Source organism: Polistes canadensis, unplaced genomic scaffold (genome assembly GCF_001313835.1).
Source record: "Polistes canadensis isolate GaletaPanama2010 unplaced genomic scaffold, ASM131383v1 scaffold_107, whole genome shotgun sequence".
NCBI lineage: Eukaryota > Metazoa > Arthropoda > Insecta > Hymenoptera > Vespidae > Polistes > Polistes canadensis.
In genome coordinates, this window is record NW_014569654.1 from 476,911 (window position 1) to 496,465 (window position 19,555).

Consider the following 19,555-nt stretch of genomic DNA (forward strand, 5'->3'; position numbering starts at 1 on the left):
ATAATAAAACCGAGAGGTAAAGATGGAATTGTAATCGATTCATAATGAATATTTGGGTTGGCAGGACAATTAACTTGTTCGGTAATACGATAGGCAAACGATACAGTTCGGCAAACGAACGCCGTTCTAACTCCGATGTGGTTCGACGATGGAGCAATATCGACGCGAGAGCTGCATTCCCCGATCGTTTCGCGGCTTTTAACCACGCTGTGAAGCTTTCGATGAAAAGCATGCGTATTTTTTTCTCTTTTTTTTTTTTTTTTTTTTTTTTTCCCTTTTTTTTTTTTTTTTTTTTTTTTTTTTCCTCCTTCTCTTTTTTATTCGAACGAACGATAGAGAAGGAAAAGTGCATAACGCATGCGCGTGCATTATATTTTTCTCTCTCTCTCTCTCTCTCTCTCTCTTTTTGTCTCTTTCTCTTTTTGTTTCTCTCATTCTTTCTCTCGTTCTATGAACGGAGTAATATACGAAAGGGCGAGTTAGAATTTTGCGTTCGTCGAATTGTTTCGAGTACTATGCACGCACGTAGCCCCTTCCTCCCTCTCGTTCGGTGCGTTCACCAGAGAAAGAGAGAGTGAGATAAAAAGAGGATGCTTTATGAAACGTTCGAAGCTTTTTGTCAAAGCTACGGCCAATGCACGATTTATGAATCTCGCTGGTTTTAGTAAAATTCCTTTTGAGTGGATTTGTCGATGGCCGGATTTAATATCGTCTCTTTCTCCCTGCGTATATTTCTACTCTTTCCCTTTTGAAAGATCGTCGCAACATACCGGAAAATGCAGACACGTGCAAAAGTATTTTAACATTTCCCGAGTAATCATCATTGATCTTTTGAATTTTGTTTCTTGTCGTTTGTTACGTTTCTATCGATTCTGTTTCATATTTAACATTTCTTAATGATTGTAATCAATTTTCTTTATTTCGTTAAAAGGAATGAATTACATTATGTCGTGTTTAATCGAAAAAGACAATCGATTACATTTTTCTACGCAAAAGCTTATACACACATTCGTATACACATTTGACAATTTTTTTAATTTTCATTCGTATACTATTCTCAAAGCTTTTCAACGCGGTTGCTCACAGAATTTCATTTTTCTTAACGATAGAACAACCAGAGAATCTCGGCCATTGTGTTCATGAAACCGTTGCAAAAGAAAAACTAGTAAATTTACGGTTCATAACCGACTCGACCTAAATTCTGCTTTTTCACGATGTCGCATACGTTTACTACACTTGATTTTAATATTCAACAAGAAATAAAAACGTATACGCGCGTTGCTAGAGACATAATGCGTACGATCGTTGTTACATTATTTTGGGATATCAACATAATTCGAGTAATTCGATTTCAAAAATGTAAGAATTAAAACAACTTAGTATCTTTATCATACAAAAAAAAAAGAAATTTATTTTATATAAATTAGAAAAATTTTTAAATCTTTCTTATACAAATTGGAATGAATTTGTCGAAAACGAATTGAATTCGAAGATTTTATCGAAATGATCTCGAGAAGCAAAGAGATGTAGTAAATTTTCTTATAGAAACGTTTCGAACTGGTTTCGATGCGTACCGTTCTTTAGGTCGAAGAAAAGTCAGGCGAGTGAACAAAACGAAAGTATGTAGGATAAAACGACGGCCTGTTTATCGAAACGTCAAACACAGACTGCCTATCAAAAACAGAAGCTGATACGGAGATCTCACTCCGTTTACTGTTCGCTCGATTTCGCGTATATACTGAAAACGTTTGTTTATAGTTAATACGTAGGGTACAGAAACGGTATGTCTTCCTCTTCTCTCTTTCTCTCTTTCACTCTTTTTCCTTTTTTTTTTACTTCATTTTTTTCCCTACTCTCTTATCGTTTTATCGATATATAGCTCGAATACCAAAGTTGAAACGTTGCTATCATACATACCTATATAGATGTATATATATATATATATATATATATATATATATATTATGCACGTATTAACGAATTTGTTTACGTGTTCGCTACTAACGATCCATAGGAAATGACCCTTTACGAATATTCATCCGAATAATCGAATGTAAATTGGATGAGTCGATGTGAAAAAAATTTGTTTGTATAATAAAACACACGTGTTCTCCATGAAATTTTTCGAATCGCTATTCAACGAATATATTGCAAAAGCGAAGGAAAATGCAAGAATTAAATTTATCATTACGGAATAATGAGAGAAAGAGAGAGAGAGAAATGTCTGGGAATGTAAAGTATTGTATAAACGAAAAATATTGTAATTTATTATCTGTTATCGTAAAACCGTTATGTACGAGTTACTAGTATTTTTTATTCATATTTTTTTTTTTTTTTGAACTTACGAAAACAAGCATGTTAAATGTATATACTTAGCAGCGATGCGTAAATAACCGAAATGAGATAAAATAAATTTAATTAAAGCGAACACGCATCACTTACGAGATGGACCGTTCTGTTAAATGTAACGCGAGTTCTCCTTCGCTAGAACATTGGGATACGGTTTTTAGATAGAAGTATCTACGCTACGTGTGCATGTTCATGCATACGTAATTATGTGTGAATCGCACGAATTTACGTATATTTATGTTCTCGTACGTGCAGGAAGCTACGTTTTGCATTGTCATAGAGAGACAGAAAACAAAATCCAGAAACAAGAGTGACGTTTTGTTGGAAACTTTAGTCATCTCTTCTTCTTCTACTTCTCTCAATCTTTCTCTTTCTCTTAATATATAATAGATATACGGTATATTTATACATATGTGCATAGGTATCTCTTTCTATGTTTCTTCTTTATGTTAGGTCTTTCCTAACTCCATCCTTTCACACTCTCTCTCTCAGAAACTAAATTCGAGACGTACGCGAGACACATAAAAGAATAATTTACCGAACATTTATATTATTATCAAGTATTTCTTGGTCCACGTGACTACCTTCATAAGTTGATTATATTTCGGTCGTTCTTCGTTAAAAAGTGAAAACGAATAGAACGGTACGGTATTGTCCCTTCGATAGGAGCAAGAACGGTAACCAGCGAGAGTAAAAGGGAGAGAAAGAGACGGAACGATCTTTTTGTCTTCTAAAAAAGCAATTTGTTTGGTTCACAGCCGGATGGTTGCAAAACCAATCAGCGAGTTCTCGCTCGAACGGAAGATTCGGCAGGTGGACAAAGACTCGTGGTTGGATACAAAAAATAATAATAGAAAAACAAAGAAGGCACTAAAACAAAACAAAAAGGAATAGAAAAACAATAAAAAAAAAAAGAAAAAAAAAAATAAAGAAAAAAAAGAAAAGCCCTTCAAAAACGTTATTAGCGCTTGAGAGAAGGATTGGTATATTGGTTATCAATTATTACTGCTGGCGTGATAAATTTGGGAGAACGTTGATAGATGCTGTCTATACGTGATCAAACATAATCGGAGAATGATCGAAAGGGATATAAGTGATTCGTATTCATATTTCATACGACGTATGATTTTCAAATATCGATCGCAGTGAGTGAGTGAGTAATGCAAAGAAAATTCTTCGCTATCGACTGATAACTTCTTCGTGACACGATAAAATGTCGTAGATGGTACAGGGTTTTGTTATTGTCATATACCTTTTAAATGTGAAACACTTTTATTATTTCCTTTACCCCACGTTCATCCCAACGTGTCTCATTTTTTCGTTTTTTTTTTTCTTTTTTTTTCTTTTTTGCAAAATGTATCTACCATCGTCGATACGAGGAGACACATTTTCGAGCGTGGGATCGTTACGCATTTACGTGACAAAAATGCAGCGTTGCGACGCGTTCTGGCAATGCACGATATAAATATAAGGAGTGTGAGAGAGAGAGAAAGAGAGAGAGAGTGACAAGGGAGAAGGGAGAACCAGTTCTCCGTGCACTTTGCTTTCGAAACGATCGGAAATGGGCGGAAAAGCTCGTGCTAAAACGATCATCGTAAAGTCGTTCGATGGCGAGGAAGAAATCGGAAATTTCATTTGAGACGCTTATCCTGGCATATCGCCTACGTCACCGGCACGAACAATCTGACGAATTTCGTGGAGCAAAAAGACGGATGAGACTCGTGGCAATGAAACGGATTCAACCTGGCAGATAACAAAGCTCGATTGTTCTCTAGGGCTAGTAGCAGTCGACTTAATTGATCGATCGTTTCCAAGTAAATCGCTGTTACACCTAAGCGTCGCTTACAGAACGTAGGACCTGAATAATTTAAAGGGAAAGTCACTGTCGAATCTTTCTCTCTCGTTTTATCATATTTTTTCTTCTTCTTCTTCTTTCATCCTTTTTTTCCTTTCCACTTTTTCATCTACCTCCATGAATTTCTTTAACGGAAATTGCTTCGTCCACGTGCCCTTTCAAAAATGTGATCTCGTTGATGATACCTTCGAGAAAATTGGCCACACCTCGTTTGACGTAAATTAATGTTGCTCGCATACGTGAACTCTACGTAATGAAAAACATAACCGGTAGCAGGGGGTTCTGCGTTTTGCAAGCATAAAGCAAAAACATTTCATTATTTTCTCACGATTTTTCCGACAAACTTATTTTTTGTAATCCTTTTTTGAAAAAACTTCTCTCTCTATTTAATAGTAATCGTAAATGAAAACTTTTTGTAAAAGCGAACGCGATAAACGATTATCAAGTTAATATGATTTCTAATAGTTGATTCTATCAAGTACTATCTTTCATATTAATCAAATTCTCTTTAATATTGACGTAGATGCATATAAATATGTTCCCGTAAAATGTTTAACGAATAACATTCATGAACGGAAAATAAAACGAACGGGTAAAAAAAAATACACGAAAATATAGGATCGGGAAAAAGGGTGGTGGCAAATTTTCCCCATCGACTGTTTGCCGAAAGTAATGAATTTTTATCCAACATTAGGCGACTATTTACACGGATTGGTTTACTTATTGCCATAACGGATCCCAAAACGATGAGGCCAGTTTTAACGTAGCCGCACGATGTTTTTATTTTTAATTAGGTTACCCAAACTAATTAATTCTTCGCCGGAAGCATCGGCACGAGTTCTCATTAATACGACACGGGGGTATGGTTGGCCGGTAAAATAGAAAAAAAAAAGTAAAAAAGAGAGAGAGAGAGACAGAGAGAGAGATAGAAAAAGAAAATACTCGCTGATGGTGGAAAAAGTTCGTAATTTACGGTCTACGTAAACGCTCGGAGCGGCTCGAAACATACCTTTTACTGGTCCTTTTTTTCGAAAATCCCATCGGACGATCCCGATTGATTAGCTTCGTTGTCGTTTGTCACATACCTCGGTTATTCTCTCTCTTTCTCTCTTATTTTTTTTTCCATTCTTTTTATATTTCCTACCTATTTAAAAAAAAAAAGAAAGAAAGAAAAGAAATCACTGTTACTTAATCAGAATTTTCGTTGACGCTGTTGTATTTGTATCCAACCTATTTCATAGATGATACTTTGGGACACGAATGATTGTTCAAAACTATTTTTTAGAGGGTATGAAGAGATTTCGATAGGAAAAGAGATCGTTACCGCGATACTTTTCCAAACTTCTCGACACACTTTCTCGTGCTTCTCTTATTGGATTTGTAAGCTCCAATTTTGAGGGTCATCGTTTTTATTATTTTTAAAGAAATATAGGAACATTATTAACGATAATCGTTTTACTAAATTTATCATCATCAAAATAATAATTCGTACTTTGATAATATTATCGATATATCGGAGTGGAATTCATTCAATTTCATATAATTTAATTAATCGAAGTGTTCTCGTCCAAGGTAAAAATGTCGATACGCATTTTAATAATGTAGAAAAATTTAATCTCTCGTCCAATTTAAATTTCTCGTTTTGATAGATCAACGAACGTTCTTAAAATAATGACCAATTATCGATATCGATTTGAAAACGATGAAAAAAAAAAAGAAAAAAAAAAGAAAGAAAAGCAGTAACCTCTGATGTTGAAAATATGATAACAAAAAATTAAAATAAAAATATTATCACATTTATTTTATAAAAAGACATGTATCTTATAAATATGTTAAATATAAGTATATAAGATTTTAAAAAATGTTTATTTCTACCACCACGAGAGGTAAAAATAAATCTTTGATATAATCTCTTCGATTAATCCGTACAATTCGGTCGAATTCCACTCTCACTTCGCGGTAAAACGTCGAAGGACTGTCACTCAAGATCGAATAATAGACTTCACGGTTTGATCGATAAAGGAAGAAGAACGTCTATTAAATCCATTGGTGTTATTTCTTATTCATCAGTTATAAGAAAAAGATTGTCGACGATTAAAAACAAAAAATAAAGAAATAAAAAAAAGTCCATCAAATTCGATTCGTTTCGGTGACGAATTTAAAACTCTTACCTTGAATCTTGAATTCTTCTTTCAAATGTTGAAAACGTATCATCGATTGACTTTATAGTCCTTTAAATTACGCTTAGTCGCACTTGATAATAAAAACTATAAAGATAAAAAGAAGAAAAAAAAAAAGGATATGGAACGATGGTAAACAAAATAATAATAATTCACTTTCTAGAATTGTTAATAATTATTTGTCGTTTTGTTGTCTCCTTGATTTTTTTTTTTTTTTATCGCGTTTCGTAACGGACAGAAAGAACGAAAAGAAGGAAATGTTAGGAAAAACGAAAAGAAAATAAAATAAAAGATTAAGTAGAAGAAAAAGGTAATGTGGATGATTAGAAAGAAAAAGATGATAATGACGGCAAAATAACAATAACGGTCGAATATAAGAAATGTTTAATAATTAGAGAAGATAAAATATAGATTAAATTGAAAGAGAGGAAAGGAAAGAGGATGATGGAGGAGAGAGAGGCTGCGTTCCTTACGATAGAAGATACGCGGATGACTCGCCGGACGCGACTGACAGCACGGTGTTGCGCCACGTGGGCTCAGACCGGCGCGTACTCTCACACAAATGTATGTTTGCGCACGAGCGCGCCATTTGCGATCATGCGCACCATCATATAGTTTCCACTACCGCCATCGTCGCCGTTATATGAAACCTGTGTGTACCCACCACCACCACCAAAGATAGAAAGAGATGAAGTATGAAACCTTGTCTTCTATCTTTATCTCTCTCTCTCTCTCTCTCTCTCTATCTCTATCTCATTCTATTTCCATCCCCCTTTCTCAATCACCACACCTCCTCCCTTTTTTCCTTTTTTTTTTTATGACGTTCTCGTTAGCGCGCGTAATTAGTCCCGATCATCGATTACGCGCCACCGTTCGTTCGTCCCATGAGTCATTTTCTTTCGATAACAAAAACTTACTTTACTTTACTTTACTTAACTTTCTTACGATCATTTTGATAAATATTCCAATTGAAATTATCGTGATCGAAGTATTTAAAGAATATTCTTTTATTATTATTATTATTATTATTATTATTAGTTAACTGTCGTGTCGAAAAAAAAGAAAAGGGAAAGATGAAGTAAGTGACATAGTAATTTTCTGTAATTAAGTAGTCGAAATTAAAGTAAGGAAAGAGAGAGAGAAAGCTGTTAATTTCCGGAAGGATGTGGTTTAATTAAAAGCTCGATTTCCACCTGACACTGAGAAAACAATTAAGACGTCACGAAGAGGTGTTCGATCCCTTCGAGTTTCTTATCCCCTTGCGCGTTTGTCCTTTCTTCTTCTTTCTTTTTTTCTTTTCTCTCTCTCTCTCTCTCTCTTTCTTTCTCTTAAGGAATCTTGAGTGGGCGGATCGATCTAATCCGAGAGACTACTATTATTTGAAAGAGGAAAGAGAAATAGGATGGATAACAAAAAAATGTCTACCCTCTATCGACACGATCAGTGACATATTCTCTTTCCGTTACTCTCTCGTGTCTTTAATTCGTTCCATCTATCTCTCTCTCTCTCTCTCTCTCTCTCTCTTTTTCTCACTTTTTCAGAAATTGAACCTCAATTACTAATGTACAACGTAAAAAAGAAACATTGAAAAATATTGATCACCTACCTAGTCTGATTTACGCTCCATTAGAAGCAATTGACGTACAAGAAGACCATTTACCAACGGTTACGACGTCATTCGATTAATTAAAATAATTATCTCTCGTACGTGACAGTAACATCGGGCTCGTTTGATCGTTCTTTTCTATCTTTACCCCTTCGGTAGAAAAGCTTCGCGTTTACGTTGAAGGGACGTTTCAATGGGCGACAATGTGTTTTCATTTCAAGGTAAAAGAATCTATTCTCTTCTCTCTCTCTCTCTCTCTCTCTCTCTTTCTCTGTTATTTCTTTGCTTACGCATGGAGAAATCTTCTTTGAAAATCCTAGTACGAGAACGTGTGCATCGTCGATTTATTTTTTCGCAACAATATGTCTGCGAGGTAGCGACGAAAATAAACCGGAGCAAGAATAAGAGAATAAGAACGAGGAAGAAGAATATTCTTTGTTCATACAGAAGAGGAAAGAACATGTTACGAATTCTGCGGTTCGCTTTCTTTTGAAAGAGTATATATATATATGCGAAAAAGGGATGGAATAAAAAAGGACGTTTCGTTTTTGCTCGAACCAGACAAGAAGGATAAATAAAAGCAAGAAATTAAAAGAGATAAAGAATGATGGAAAGTATTCGTAAGGTGGAAAGGGCAAAAACGATTAACGTTTTCTCTCTCGAGACCGAAGTATTAAAACGAACAACAAGTATCAAAATCGAACAATGTTTAAAGAAAGAAAGAAAGAAAGAAAGAAAGAAAGGGTACTCTTTTTCTTTCGCTTGGAAAGAAAAAAAAGAAACATTTCGTTTAAGAAAGGACGATACTACCGAACCTTACATTGCAAACGAGTTTTTGTTTTCCTAAACTAACGCGAGAATGGTCTTAACTTTTAACTTCTTTACTCACAATTTGACATTTTCCTCTTTACTAATTTCTACTTTCCAAAGTAGTTATAATAACTGTTTTCAATTAGTCCCCATTGAATTTGACGAAACAAAGTCTTTTAAATAAGGAGCGCGCTTGGTCCTGCCCTACCCCTGATACGAAAAGAGCCCTCCGCTTGAATTGTCACGCTTTTGTGATTTCGATGTACTTCCAAAACAATAAAAAAGAAAAAGAGAGATACTTTCATTCATACTTCTTTATTATGTTCAAACGAATTCGAATCATCGACGATTTAATTCAATATCACGAGAGATGAATTGCGTTCATAAAAAAATTCAATATTAATTTATTATCGTTTTCAATTAATCAAAATAATAAAATATAAGAAATAAACGCGTATAGAAGTAAACGTTGCTATCGCAAAATTGATACGGAGATAGGTATTGTAAAAACATACGTGAATGCTACAACGCGTCTCCGAACGTAGAGCAACACTGAAGAACGGATGTGACTGGACGGTAGCCTAAGTCAGGGGTGACGCGAGAGAAAGAGAAGGCAGAGAGAAGAGAGAGGAGAATAAAAATCTAGAAAGATTAAAACAAGTAAATAGGAAGGAGAGAATTGAAAGATTGAAGAGAAAGGGGAGGTAGCAGGCTTCAAGGACGATTTCAGGGACGGCTTTAGGGCGGCTTCTGTGGGAAGCTGCTAATTACCAAGGCTTGTTTGAATCGTTACAGTGGCCACCGGGTTTCTCATTCTATCACTGACATCCCTGAACCCTTTCTCCTCCTCTACTTCTCTTTTCACCTCCTTCAGTATCAGAGTATCCAGTTCGTCCTATAGTCCACCGAACTTCCAACGTTTCCTTCCTCAAACCATGCCTCCCTCTCTCCGTTCCTAATTCCGTTTCTCTCTCCGTACATCCCTCCGGCAACGTCCACTGGCTTCTTCAGGGCAGCAGAAACGTAGAGGCACTACCATCACGACCACCATCACCATCACCATCACCATCACCATCACCATCACTACCACCACCACCAGCAAATCAGCAACGACGGTTGGTGGAGCCTTTCCAAAGTGAACTCCTGCGCTTGCTTGCATTCAGGGCAACCACGGGAAAGACCCCGCTGTCTCGAGCGTGTTAATTAGACCTGCTTTTGTTTCCAAAAGAAGCCTGAGTGAGGTAAATATGGACGATCCAAACCGTATTCCTTTCTCATTCATTCATTCTCTCTCTCTCTATCTCTCTCTCTCTCTCTTTCTCTTACATATACACTCTCTGTCAGTTATTTTTTTCCTTCTTTCTTTATCGTTTTCTTTCCTTCTTTCGCCTTATTTACCTGGCTTTTGTATCCTCCGATCCTTTGCCTCCTATCGCCTCAGTTTTCCAAATGTAAGGATGGCGAAGGAGAAACTGGTGGTAGAAGAGGGTTGGAAGGAGTTTCTCGTTTCTTTCGTTTTCATGAAGAAGTAATAATGAAAAATGAAGAAACCGTTGAGAACAATTACTTTTGAAAGAGAGAAAAAAAGAAAGAAAGAAAGAGAGAGAGAGAGAGAGAAAGAAGGAGCGAAAGAGTAAGAGAATGGAAGAAATAGGATAGAGAGAGGTAGGGAAGAGTGAAAGGAGAAAATTCGCGGTTGCTTTTAATTATCGACGTTTACGTGCCCGGACGAGCGGCTTTCATTTGCAAATACGCGAGATTTCGCGTGTACCTTCCGCGTGTGCTGTGCAATGCTGTTAAAGCACAAGAACGGCTACGAATTGCCGAAAGATTTTGATTAACTTTATTGTCTCGAACGCGATGCTAATTAATACCAATCTCGTTATTTTTCTAAGAAAACTCGTATCTTTCCTTTGAATATATTACCTCTCTCTTCTATTTCTCTCTCTCTCTCTTTTTTTTGTTTCATTTTATTTGATAAATATTTGAAAATGAAAAACCGTGTTCTAATGAATTTTAATAAGATCGCGTATTTTCGCGCGTTATCTGTCTCGCGCTATTAACACAACGACGACCACCCCCCTTGACGAATTAAAAATAATAATATTTCTGACGTATAACTACTTTTCATCTTTTTTAATTTGTTTCGCGTTTCTCGCACGCGATAAACGGGCATCCCTTTTTTTGTACGAGGCTTGCCTTTAATATTAAAACTTTCGCGAAAAGATGAGTGGGAGACAAATATAGGGAAGAAATGAATCATATCAATGAATGATATTTAGTAGATCGATCAACATCACTTCTACTTTTATTAGAATTGCATTGTAAGCATATTTCATTCCAAGATATTTTTAAATAGCACACACACTATATAATAAAACAAAATCCAAATTGCTAATTAAATTATTTTTCCTATATGTGATCATAAATGTTGTTAGAAAGAAAGAAAAACGTAACAACAGAAATTAGAGAAACACTTAAAACATCCTTGGATTGTTGAATGAAGGGCCCGCTGAATTATCAACGTTTCCTTGGCTAAAATTCGAGTTTAAGGGAAACTTCCACGTGATTTTCTTGAAAGTGTAGGTGGTATTAAATTAGATGTGCACCGCTAACCCCTTCATTTACGTTTCTACCTCTTCGTCTTTCTTCCACCATATACCTACATCCTTCGTATTCTTCGTGTTTTGTTAAAGAATGGTAGAAAAGAATGAGAAAGGGAATAGGGATAGAAAGGGACGAAGAATGGAAGAGCCTGGATATTAACGGACTAGTCGAGCCTACGCAAATCCATTCACGGTAGTTTTTTTTATCTTTCTTCTTCTTCTTCTTCTTATTCTCTTTATCTTTCATCTATCTCTTTCTCTTTCTCTCTCTCTCTTTTTCTATCTCTCTTTCTCTTTCTATCATTCATTGACACCGTACGAAGGGTCGCTGCGTGATGTTTACATTTCAATTATCCGACGCTTCGCCCGTGCCATTATTAGTATTTGCATGATTTAGTAGGAGAAGAAGCGTGCCCTGCCCCGTATACCAAGCCTGTCTGGCTGGTTCACCAATCGAGAGATGCCGTACTTTATGAGTTCCTCCTACGAAGCTCACCCTCTCAACGAGGGTAGTACTGAGACAATGAGAAAACGAGTTGTATAGAAACTCGAGAATTTAACTAGCCAAGCGATATATATATGTCTTCTTACAATTCATGTTAAATTCAACTTGTTAGTGTAGCAACTCGATACATTATATGTAATATTGAAATATATGCGAGCTTGTTATATAAATCATATTATATTTAAATAATGTATTTTAACTATTAAAAGTTCATTGTGTAAACTTTGAAATTAAACTTTTATATACTTGGAAAACAAAAGAAAAATGAAAAAGATTATAAAAAGTCGATCGAAAGGAAGATAAAAGAGATCAATAAACTTACGAAAGTAATACTCTTATACATTATACATTGATAGTAATATTTTAGTATATCAAGCACAATTGCCATCGATCAACTTTTGACGGACAATCGATGGTAAAGACGAGTGGAAATCCAGAAAGACAAAACCTAAGGACTTTCGGATTAATGGTTGAAATTCGCAATTGAGTACGAGAGAAAATATATACGTGAAAATTTCGTGATCGTGGCTTTTAAGGCAAAACTCGTATAAAACTTTTACAACGACCGAAGGAAAGTCAGTCGAGCGCGTTTGTAATCGTTGCGTTGTGAGAAATCAGAAGTTTTGGATAAACCTATAGAACACCTAACCGCGTATATTAAATGGTAACTAGTTGAAATATCGAAGGAAAGAATTTTGTTTCTTTAAAATCACAATTTGTCCGTTATTTCATTATTTAGAAATAAATAGTTATTTGTTTGATCACAAATATATAAAATTATTAAATTATATATAAAATATTAAATAAATAATTAAAATATATAAAAAAGCAGAGATAGATATATAGTTGATCGTGCTTTTTTTTTAATTATTCTTATAATTATAAAATCATTGTACTTTAATTACAGTACGAGTTTATTACGGTAATGAATTCATTATAAAAACGTGAAATTTAATTTAACATTTTTGTTAAGTAATGTCTTTCAATCATAATAAGAGCGGAAAATAAAGTAAAATCTTTTGCATTTTTTCGGATTTTATAATTCCATAATACCAAGGAAAGAGCGAAGATGAACGAACGGTGGAGATAAGAAAGAGAGAGATGTATATATGGAAGAAAGAAAATCATTGGGATGGGAAAGAAACGGAACATTCTGCGCTCGTTAAAACGTGCCGCTTCAGCATCCATTGCAAACCGGAAGGAAGAGAGTTGCCTTCTTTGCATGAAATGAAGGGCTGACCCATTTCTCCTGCTTGATTTATCCTCGAATAAGTATCGCTTTATCTCGATCGAAAGTTCTACTTTAAAATATAATCTGAGAACAGTATTCGGAATAAATTTCCTTTTTCTTTTTTTTCCTTTTCTTTTTTTTTTTCCTAACAAAACTCGGAACAAATTGCATGATTTGAAAAAAAAAAAAAAAAGAAAATTTACGAAGTACTTGCATTAAACTAAATCTCTTTGATTATACTTTATATACGGTGTGTAGTATAATATTTATGAAAACAAGAGGAATTTCGAAAAAAAAAAAGTAAAATTCATATATAATACAGAATTCAATAAAATTGGAATACAACAATTCTAGATTCGATTGGTGTACGTGTAAACGGAAACACAGTTCGGTGTTTCCGGTACGTTCAATGGTACGCACGAGATAAACGTGGTTTTATCGTAACGCGCAACCGATCGTAGACTATTCGAAAAGACCAATTTATCGTAGTCTGTTGCTATACAGTTACGACGACGATGAACTCTTGTCACTAACAAAGTTTCTCTCACGGCACATTTAGCGATTCTCGTCGACGACTACCAGACGGAATACAAGTGAGGGAGGATGAATATGCGAGTGAAGTATCGATTATAGTCGATCGAGATACACGCGAGTGTATTGTTCACGCTATTCTCGACGACAAAGAATGGGCAAAATACCGTGAATAATCGAACTTGAGTTTCATCCGTGAGAATATATATTACACAACGCACCCTAGAAAAATCATTTAATGCCACATCGATCATTTTTTTTTCCTACCATCTTCAATCCCTTTTATTTTCACGTCCCTTCAATTCTTCGTTTATACGTCGAATCATCGTTTTAGATGATATCTATTCTTTGCTGTTATTACAAAAAAATCTTAAGTCCCTGCTATCGTTTTTTAGTCTAATCGATTATAGGTTTAATCGATGAGAGAGGAAAATTATTGACCACCTGTAGATAAAATAAATGTTTCTTAAGTTCATATCGCGTTCGCAGTAATAATTTGAGATCTGTTCATTTAAAATTCTGAATGGATCGATAAAGAAATGGGAGGATCGTTCTAGAGAAAGATTAAAGAGCCTTTATATTTTACTTTTACCAAGCGGAAATGAATTTCCCGAAAGTGAACGTTCCGAGATGTTAGGGAATTTTACGAGTTCTTCGATGAGGTCATCCTTCTATGGACCATGCATTATCCGTTATCTTTTGATAGGGTCCATCGAACGGACGAGACCTATGAACTAATCTTGTTCTGAGAATGTTTTTCTATCGTTTGACGATCCCCTAACGAACGATATCAATGTCCGATGTAATAAAACTCTTGTCTCGCGTGAACCCATATCGAATCGATTTTTATAGCAAAATATATTTCATTTTCCACGTCATATCATATTGAACACATTTATTTAACTATAATACAAATATTTATTCGAAATAGTGATCGTTTCCACGAGATCAATCATTGAAATATATGTAATCGACAACGTAAATTGATTTTCCTTTGCGAAAATTGGGGTGACACACCTCCTAGTTCTATAGAATCAATTAGATTTCTCTCGAATTATTCTACATATATCCGTTTTCTAAACTAACATAAACGAGCAATAATATTCTAGTCCGAAGATCCTTTGGGGTAGATAACTGACCGTGTTCGAACAAAGACAACCAATAGATAGAAACACGCGAGCTACTTTCGACAAGTTCTCTTGTATACTGCATCACGATTACTCTCTCGTATCTTAAGGAGAGATTAGTTCACTGGGAACACAATCGTTCTCAATGTTTCTCTCGTTGACGTTCTCGCGGATCGTCGACTTTACGAGAAGAAGTGGATTTCTCGCGTCATTGACTATCGTCTAGAAACTCCAAGGACCAAACTCGGGTTCTGCGAATGGCGGCAGTTAGTTCGTTCCATCTCTATCCGTGCGTTTATTCCAAAACTTTGGGAATATCAGATCGACGATAGAGTGTATAAGAAGGATTAAGAGAGAGAGAGAGAGAGAGAGAGAGAGAGAGAGAGAGAGAGAGAGAGATGAAAGGAAAGTGATAGTGATAGAAATGTGGTACCTCTCATCTCTTTCTCTCTCTCTCTCTTTCTCTTTCTCTTTGTTTCACCACCCAAGTCACGGTAACTGCAGTTTGCGAAGACCAACCGAGGATAGATAAGACGAGGAAGGTTCGGACACGTGGTGGAACGAGTTCGTTCGTCGATGAACGATACGCTCGAGGGTAAGCTCTGTCCTAGTGGTTTTGTTCATCGTCGATCGTCTTTACTCAGGAAGTCAGGATACAATGTATTCTAGATACACTTTCGACATTTAGATTTGCATCAACCCTGCGCAGGTACGAAGGATTTACTGCTTCGAAAATAAACGGTTAAAAGATTATTTTTCATTCCCCTTACCACAGCTCGTATCGAAATAATTATCAAGTATCATCAATATTTTAATGCATTTATTTCTGATCATTGTTCGTGACAATAATTAATACATTTTTCTCATCAAATTTTTCTTACTATTTTAATCATACATACGCGTATAAATATACACGATCATACTTTATATTGATGATTATAAAATCTTATAAATTTAATAGAAAACATATTGCGTCAATTTATTTATTTGATATCTCCTATATTAATTATTCATCATTTTTTTTCATCATAAGTTTACATTTCTATGATAAACCTAACTCGCAACACTATTTGTATTATAATTTAACACGCGTAATCAGAAAATTAATCGAAGAAGAGGATAAATTATTATCGATAGATGAATGCATTTTAACGTGGAATTCGACGGGAAACGCATCTACTGTGTTCTCTTCAATGTCTAACCAAAGTGGAAAGCAAAAAAGATGAGAAAGAGAGAGAGAGAGAGTGAGAGAAAGAATCAAACGAGGCAAAGTCGCGTTCTCGAGATTACAAAGGTCGCCTTCTCTCTCTCTCTCTCTTTTTCTCCCACATATACGTTCTCATACGACAGAGGTACAAGGAGTGCACTTTTCATTTCAAGGACAATGGACTGGCTCGATATCATCGTTCATCGCGCAGCAACGATATATCGTGCACGCTTTAAACCTTTTAGGTCGTGGCCCAACGATAGCAGCGACGCCGATGCCAACGCCAAATGAGATGGCAGCCCGCGGAGAATGGAACGTGAAAGGCTCTTAGCAGGTGCTTTAGGTGGGCGTGTTCGACCGCGATATAGTACCTTTTAACCGTGGAAACAGCGAAAAGCACCGCGAGCATGCTTCTCTCTCTCTCACTCTCTTCATCTTTTTCTTTCTTCCTTTCTTTCTTTCTTTCTTTCTTTCTTTTTTCACGCTCGTTCTTTTTTATATTTCCCTTCTCCTATTTCTCTCTCTCTCTCTCTCTCTTATTCTCTTTCTGGTTCATTCTTTCTCTTTTTCTTCTCTTCTGCTTTTCCACTCCTTGATTTTTGCCCGTATCACCAACATTTTTTCCATGCCTTTCGCGAACAAAGCCGAACGATCGTCACGCAAAAAATGCATGACCCGAAAGGTAAAAGTTACATGTTTCGAATACCTTGATCTTTCCTCTATCAGCTAGCTCTCTTTTGAGTACTGAAAAATGAATTTGGCTCGGTTTTACGTCTATCTCGTTGCTTCCTATTTTCATGTTTATACGTTCATTTAAATGTATTTCTTTCTGTACATATGTATGTATGTATGTATGTATGTTGCATTGGAAGGTTTGCGGTAATAGGTTCCGGCACTCGTGCGGAATATCGAGCGAGTTTAACTTGGACCCTGCGTGGACGTTTTAACCTCAGGTTCATAATTTTTCCAAAAACCAAACGCATCGGAGTTTATATACCAGCGATTTTTCATTATTATTTAAAATTGATTCTATATTTTATTCCTTTAAATCGAATTAAAAAGATATTGTTTAGTAACGATAGAAATAAAATTTGTTGAAAATATAAATCGAAAAGATTTTGATTTTTCGTCGAACTTTTTGTTCCAACGACTACTTTTAATCCGTTACGCAAAAATGAATAGTAAATAGAAGTAGTAATAACGTACGCCCAGTTTATTTGCTGATCATTTGGCAAAGTTTTCCCTCTAAAAGATCCGTAAGAAGTTTCACCAACAGTTAAAAGGTAAAAAAACAAAATTGCGTGGGTTGTTTTATTTGTCAGGAAAAATAAAAGAAAATAAACCTAACGGACGATTCTAAATATTACAAGTCGTTTACGTGAATAGAGACAGGCGCGATCTTTTGGCTTCCTTCCGACTCCCACGTCGTTCGAGAAAAAGCTCCACCCCTACGATTTGCCTCGATACTTTATCCATTCTTTATGCACCGAAAACCCCCGTCGTGGTTCCACCATAAAGAAAATCCGTGACGGCTCCGACTTTTTCACGATGTACATAACACCTTTCTCTCTTTTTCTCTATATTTTTTTTCTCTCTCTATACATTTGTACCTACTACCAGTAAAACTATCTCGTTGGCACCGGAACACCATCGAAACGATTCCCCCACGATGTTACGGAACGTCCGTCAGCCCCTTTCTTCGCAGCAGGCACCCGAGATTCAAACTTAAAAGCCCTTTCGAATTCGAGCTGTCCGATCGACGAATCTCGAGCTAAAGTAAAGGGGTCGTTGCTTATTTCCGTAGGGAGTCGGTAAATCTAGTTGCGCGACCATTTCTTTTTTCCTTTTTTTTTTTTTTAAATATATCGTATTTCTCGAAAGGGGAAAGATAATTTATATTTCTTTACGGATATTTTTTTAATCGAGTCAAATAAACGATATGAAAAATATCAAATATTATATATTTTGTCGTAATTTGATTTTAAAGAATGATAAATTAATTTAAGCGATTATAACAAATAGAACAATAATTTATAAAAATTAAACTAACATGAGTATCTAATAGTTTTTTTTTTGTATAAGACTCAAATAAGAGCGTGATCCTTCTTTCGTTTCCTTTCTCTCTCTCTCTCTCTTTCTCTGTTTCTCTATATCGCCATTTACAGAAGGTATTAATCCTAAAGTCAAAGGATAGAGAGTAAAGGTTGAGGAAACGTCGCTCGTAACGCGGTCATGTGGCTGCGTTAGAGTTCTTGAACGCTCGCCAAATACGATGCTAGTCTTTTTAATTTTTATTTTTCCTCCTTTTCACGTGTTCACCTACGGTATTTCGTAAATAGTAATAAAAGTGCGAGCGCGCCTTGGTCCTATCTCGAAATGAATTGAATTGGCTACGGATACGAGAGACCGGTTGAAAAACCATGCTAGAGATTTTCTAACGAGACGTATAAATTTCAAAACGAATTAATCGGTTTCTTCGTGATACGAGAAAAACACAATGCAATAAGAATTTCATTCATATTCGATTTGTCACACCTTTATATTACGAAGTTAACTTATGAAATATCCTACTTGCATAAGTTTGCATTTATATTTTATATTTTCTTACTCGGTGGTTCTCTTAACCCTCCCCCACCACCTTTTCTCTTTCATTTCTCTTTAATCTTAATTCATCGTTTCTCCTTGTCTTTATGATAAAACGTCGAGATATTTCGTCCTTGAGTATTCATCGCTCGAGCATAATTATGCGGAGCGCGTACTGCTCTAAGGCATCGTTCTCGAGGGTAACGCGAGTGATTACACGGTTAATCTTCGTCGTCAAACAACATGAAAAATCGTCTTTAAAGTATCCGACGACGGTGGAATCTTTTAGAGTTCTTTTCGGATACGTTTATCGTCTACATTACCGATCGTATGTAATATTCCGCAAAGTTTAAATGGGAATTTAATAATCGCAATTACCATTCTCACTTATCGCATAAATCTTATATTATAGAAGAAATATTTCATATTAAGTCAAAGTTGATGAAATACTTGACATTAATTATCGTTTTTTTTTTTCATTTCTGTTTCTTTTTCTTTTCTTTTTTTTTTTTTTACAACAAAATGATAATATTAAAAGATGATACTTAATGATTCTCTAATTACGAGATATGAAAAATTATTTGTGAAATATAAAGAGTTAATTTTTTCGAAGGTCGTTGATTAAGCATTTTCTATTCAGTTCAATACTCGTATCAGATTCTATCAGAAGATAAAAAAGATGATTAAAATAAAAAAAAGAAAGCTAACGTTACAAATTCCAAAAGAGTAGAATTTCTCGACTGGTAGAATTCGGTAATTTCTAAGAACGTGCATTGTTCGAGGAAGTAAATAGACTCGAGTCACGAGTTTCACGGGAAGAAACGTTGAGGTTGCATCGTTAGCGTGGCAAGAGTGCATTGTCTTGGACGATAGAAAACGTTCGTTTAATCTTTCGAGTTGTTATCCTTCTAAGAGTGTAACGTCGTTAGGTCGCCTTTCCGAACATGTTTCTTGCGAGTGATATA

At 35.5% G+C, this 19,555-nt stretch overlaps 1 protein-coding gene across 4 annotated transcripts in view; it reads right to left on the minus strand.

Annotated features, from left to right (window-relative positions):
• LOC106787590 (tensin-1-like) overlaps positions 1-6,540 on the minus strand; it is a 137,014-nt gene extending 130,474 nt beyond the window's left edge. For 2 of the 4 annotated variants that reach the window (XM_014750100.1, XM_014750098.1), the window contains exon 1: positions 6,376-6,540. Coding sequence is in view for 1 of the 4 variants with exons in the window: in XM_014750096.1 (XP_014605582.1) it covers positions 5,214-5,245 (32 nt within the window). In the remaining 3 variants the exon portion in view is untranslated. Of the gene's footprint in view, positions 1-5,213; positions 5,261-6,375 lie in introns of those variants that run through there. The other 2 variants (XM_014750096.1, XM_014750099.1) reach the window with 2 other exon arrangements.
• Positions 6,541-19,555: the final 13,015 nt, after the last annotated feature.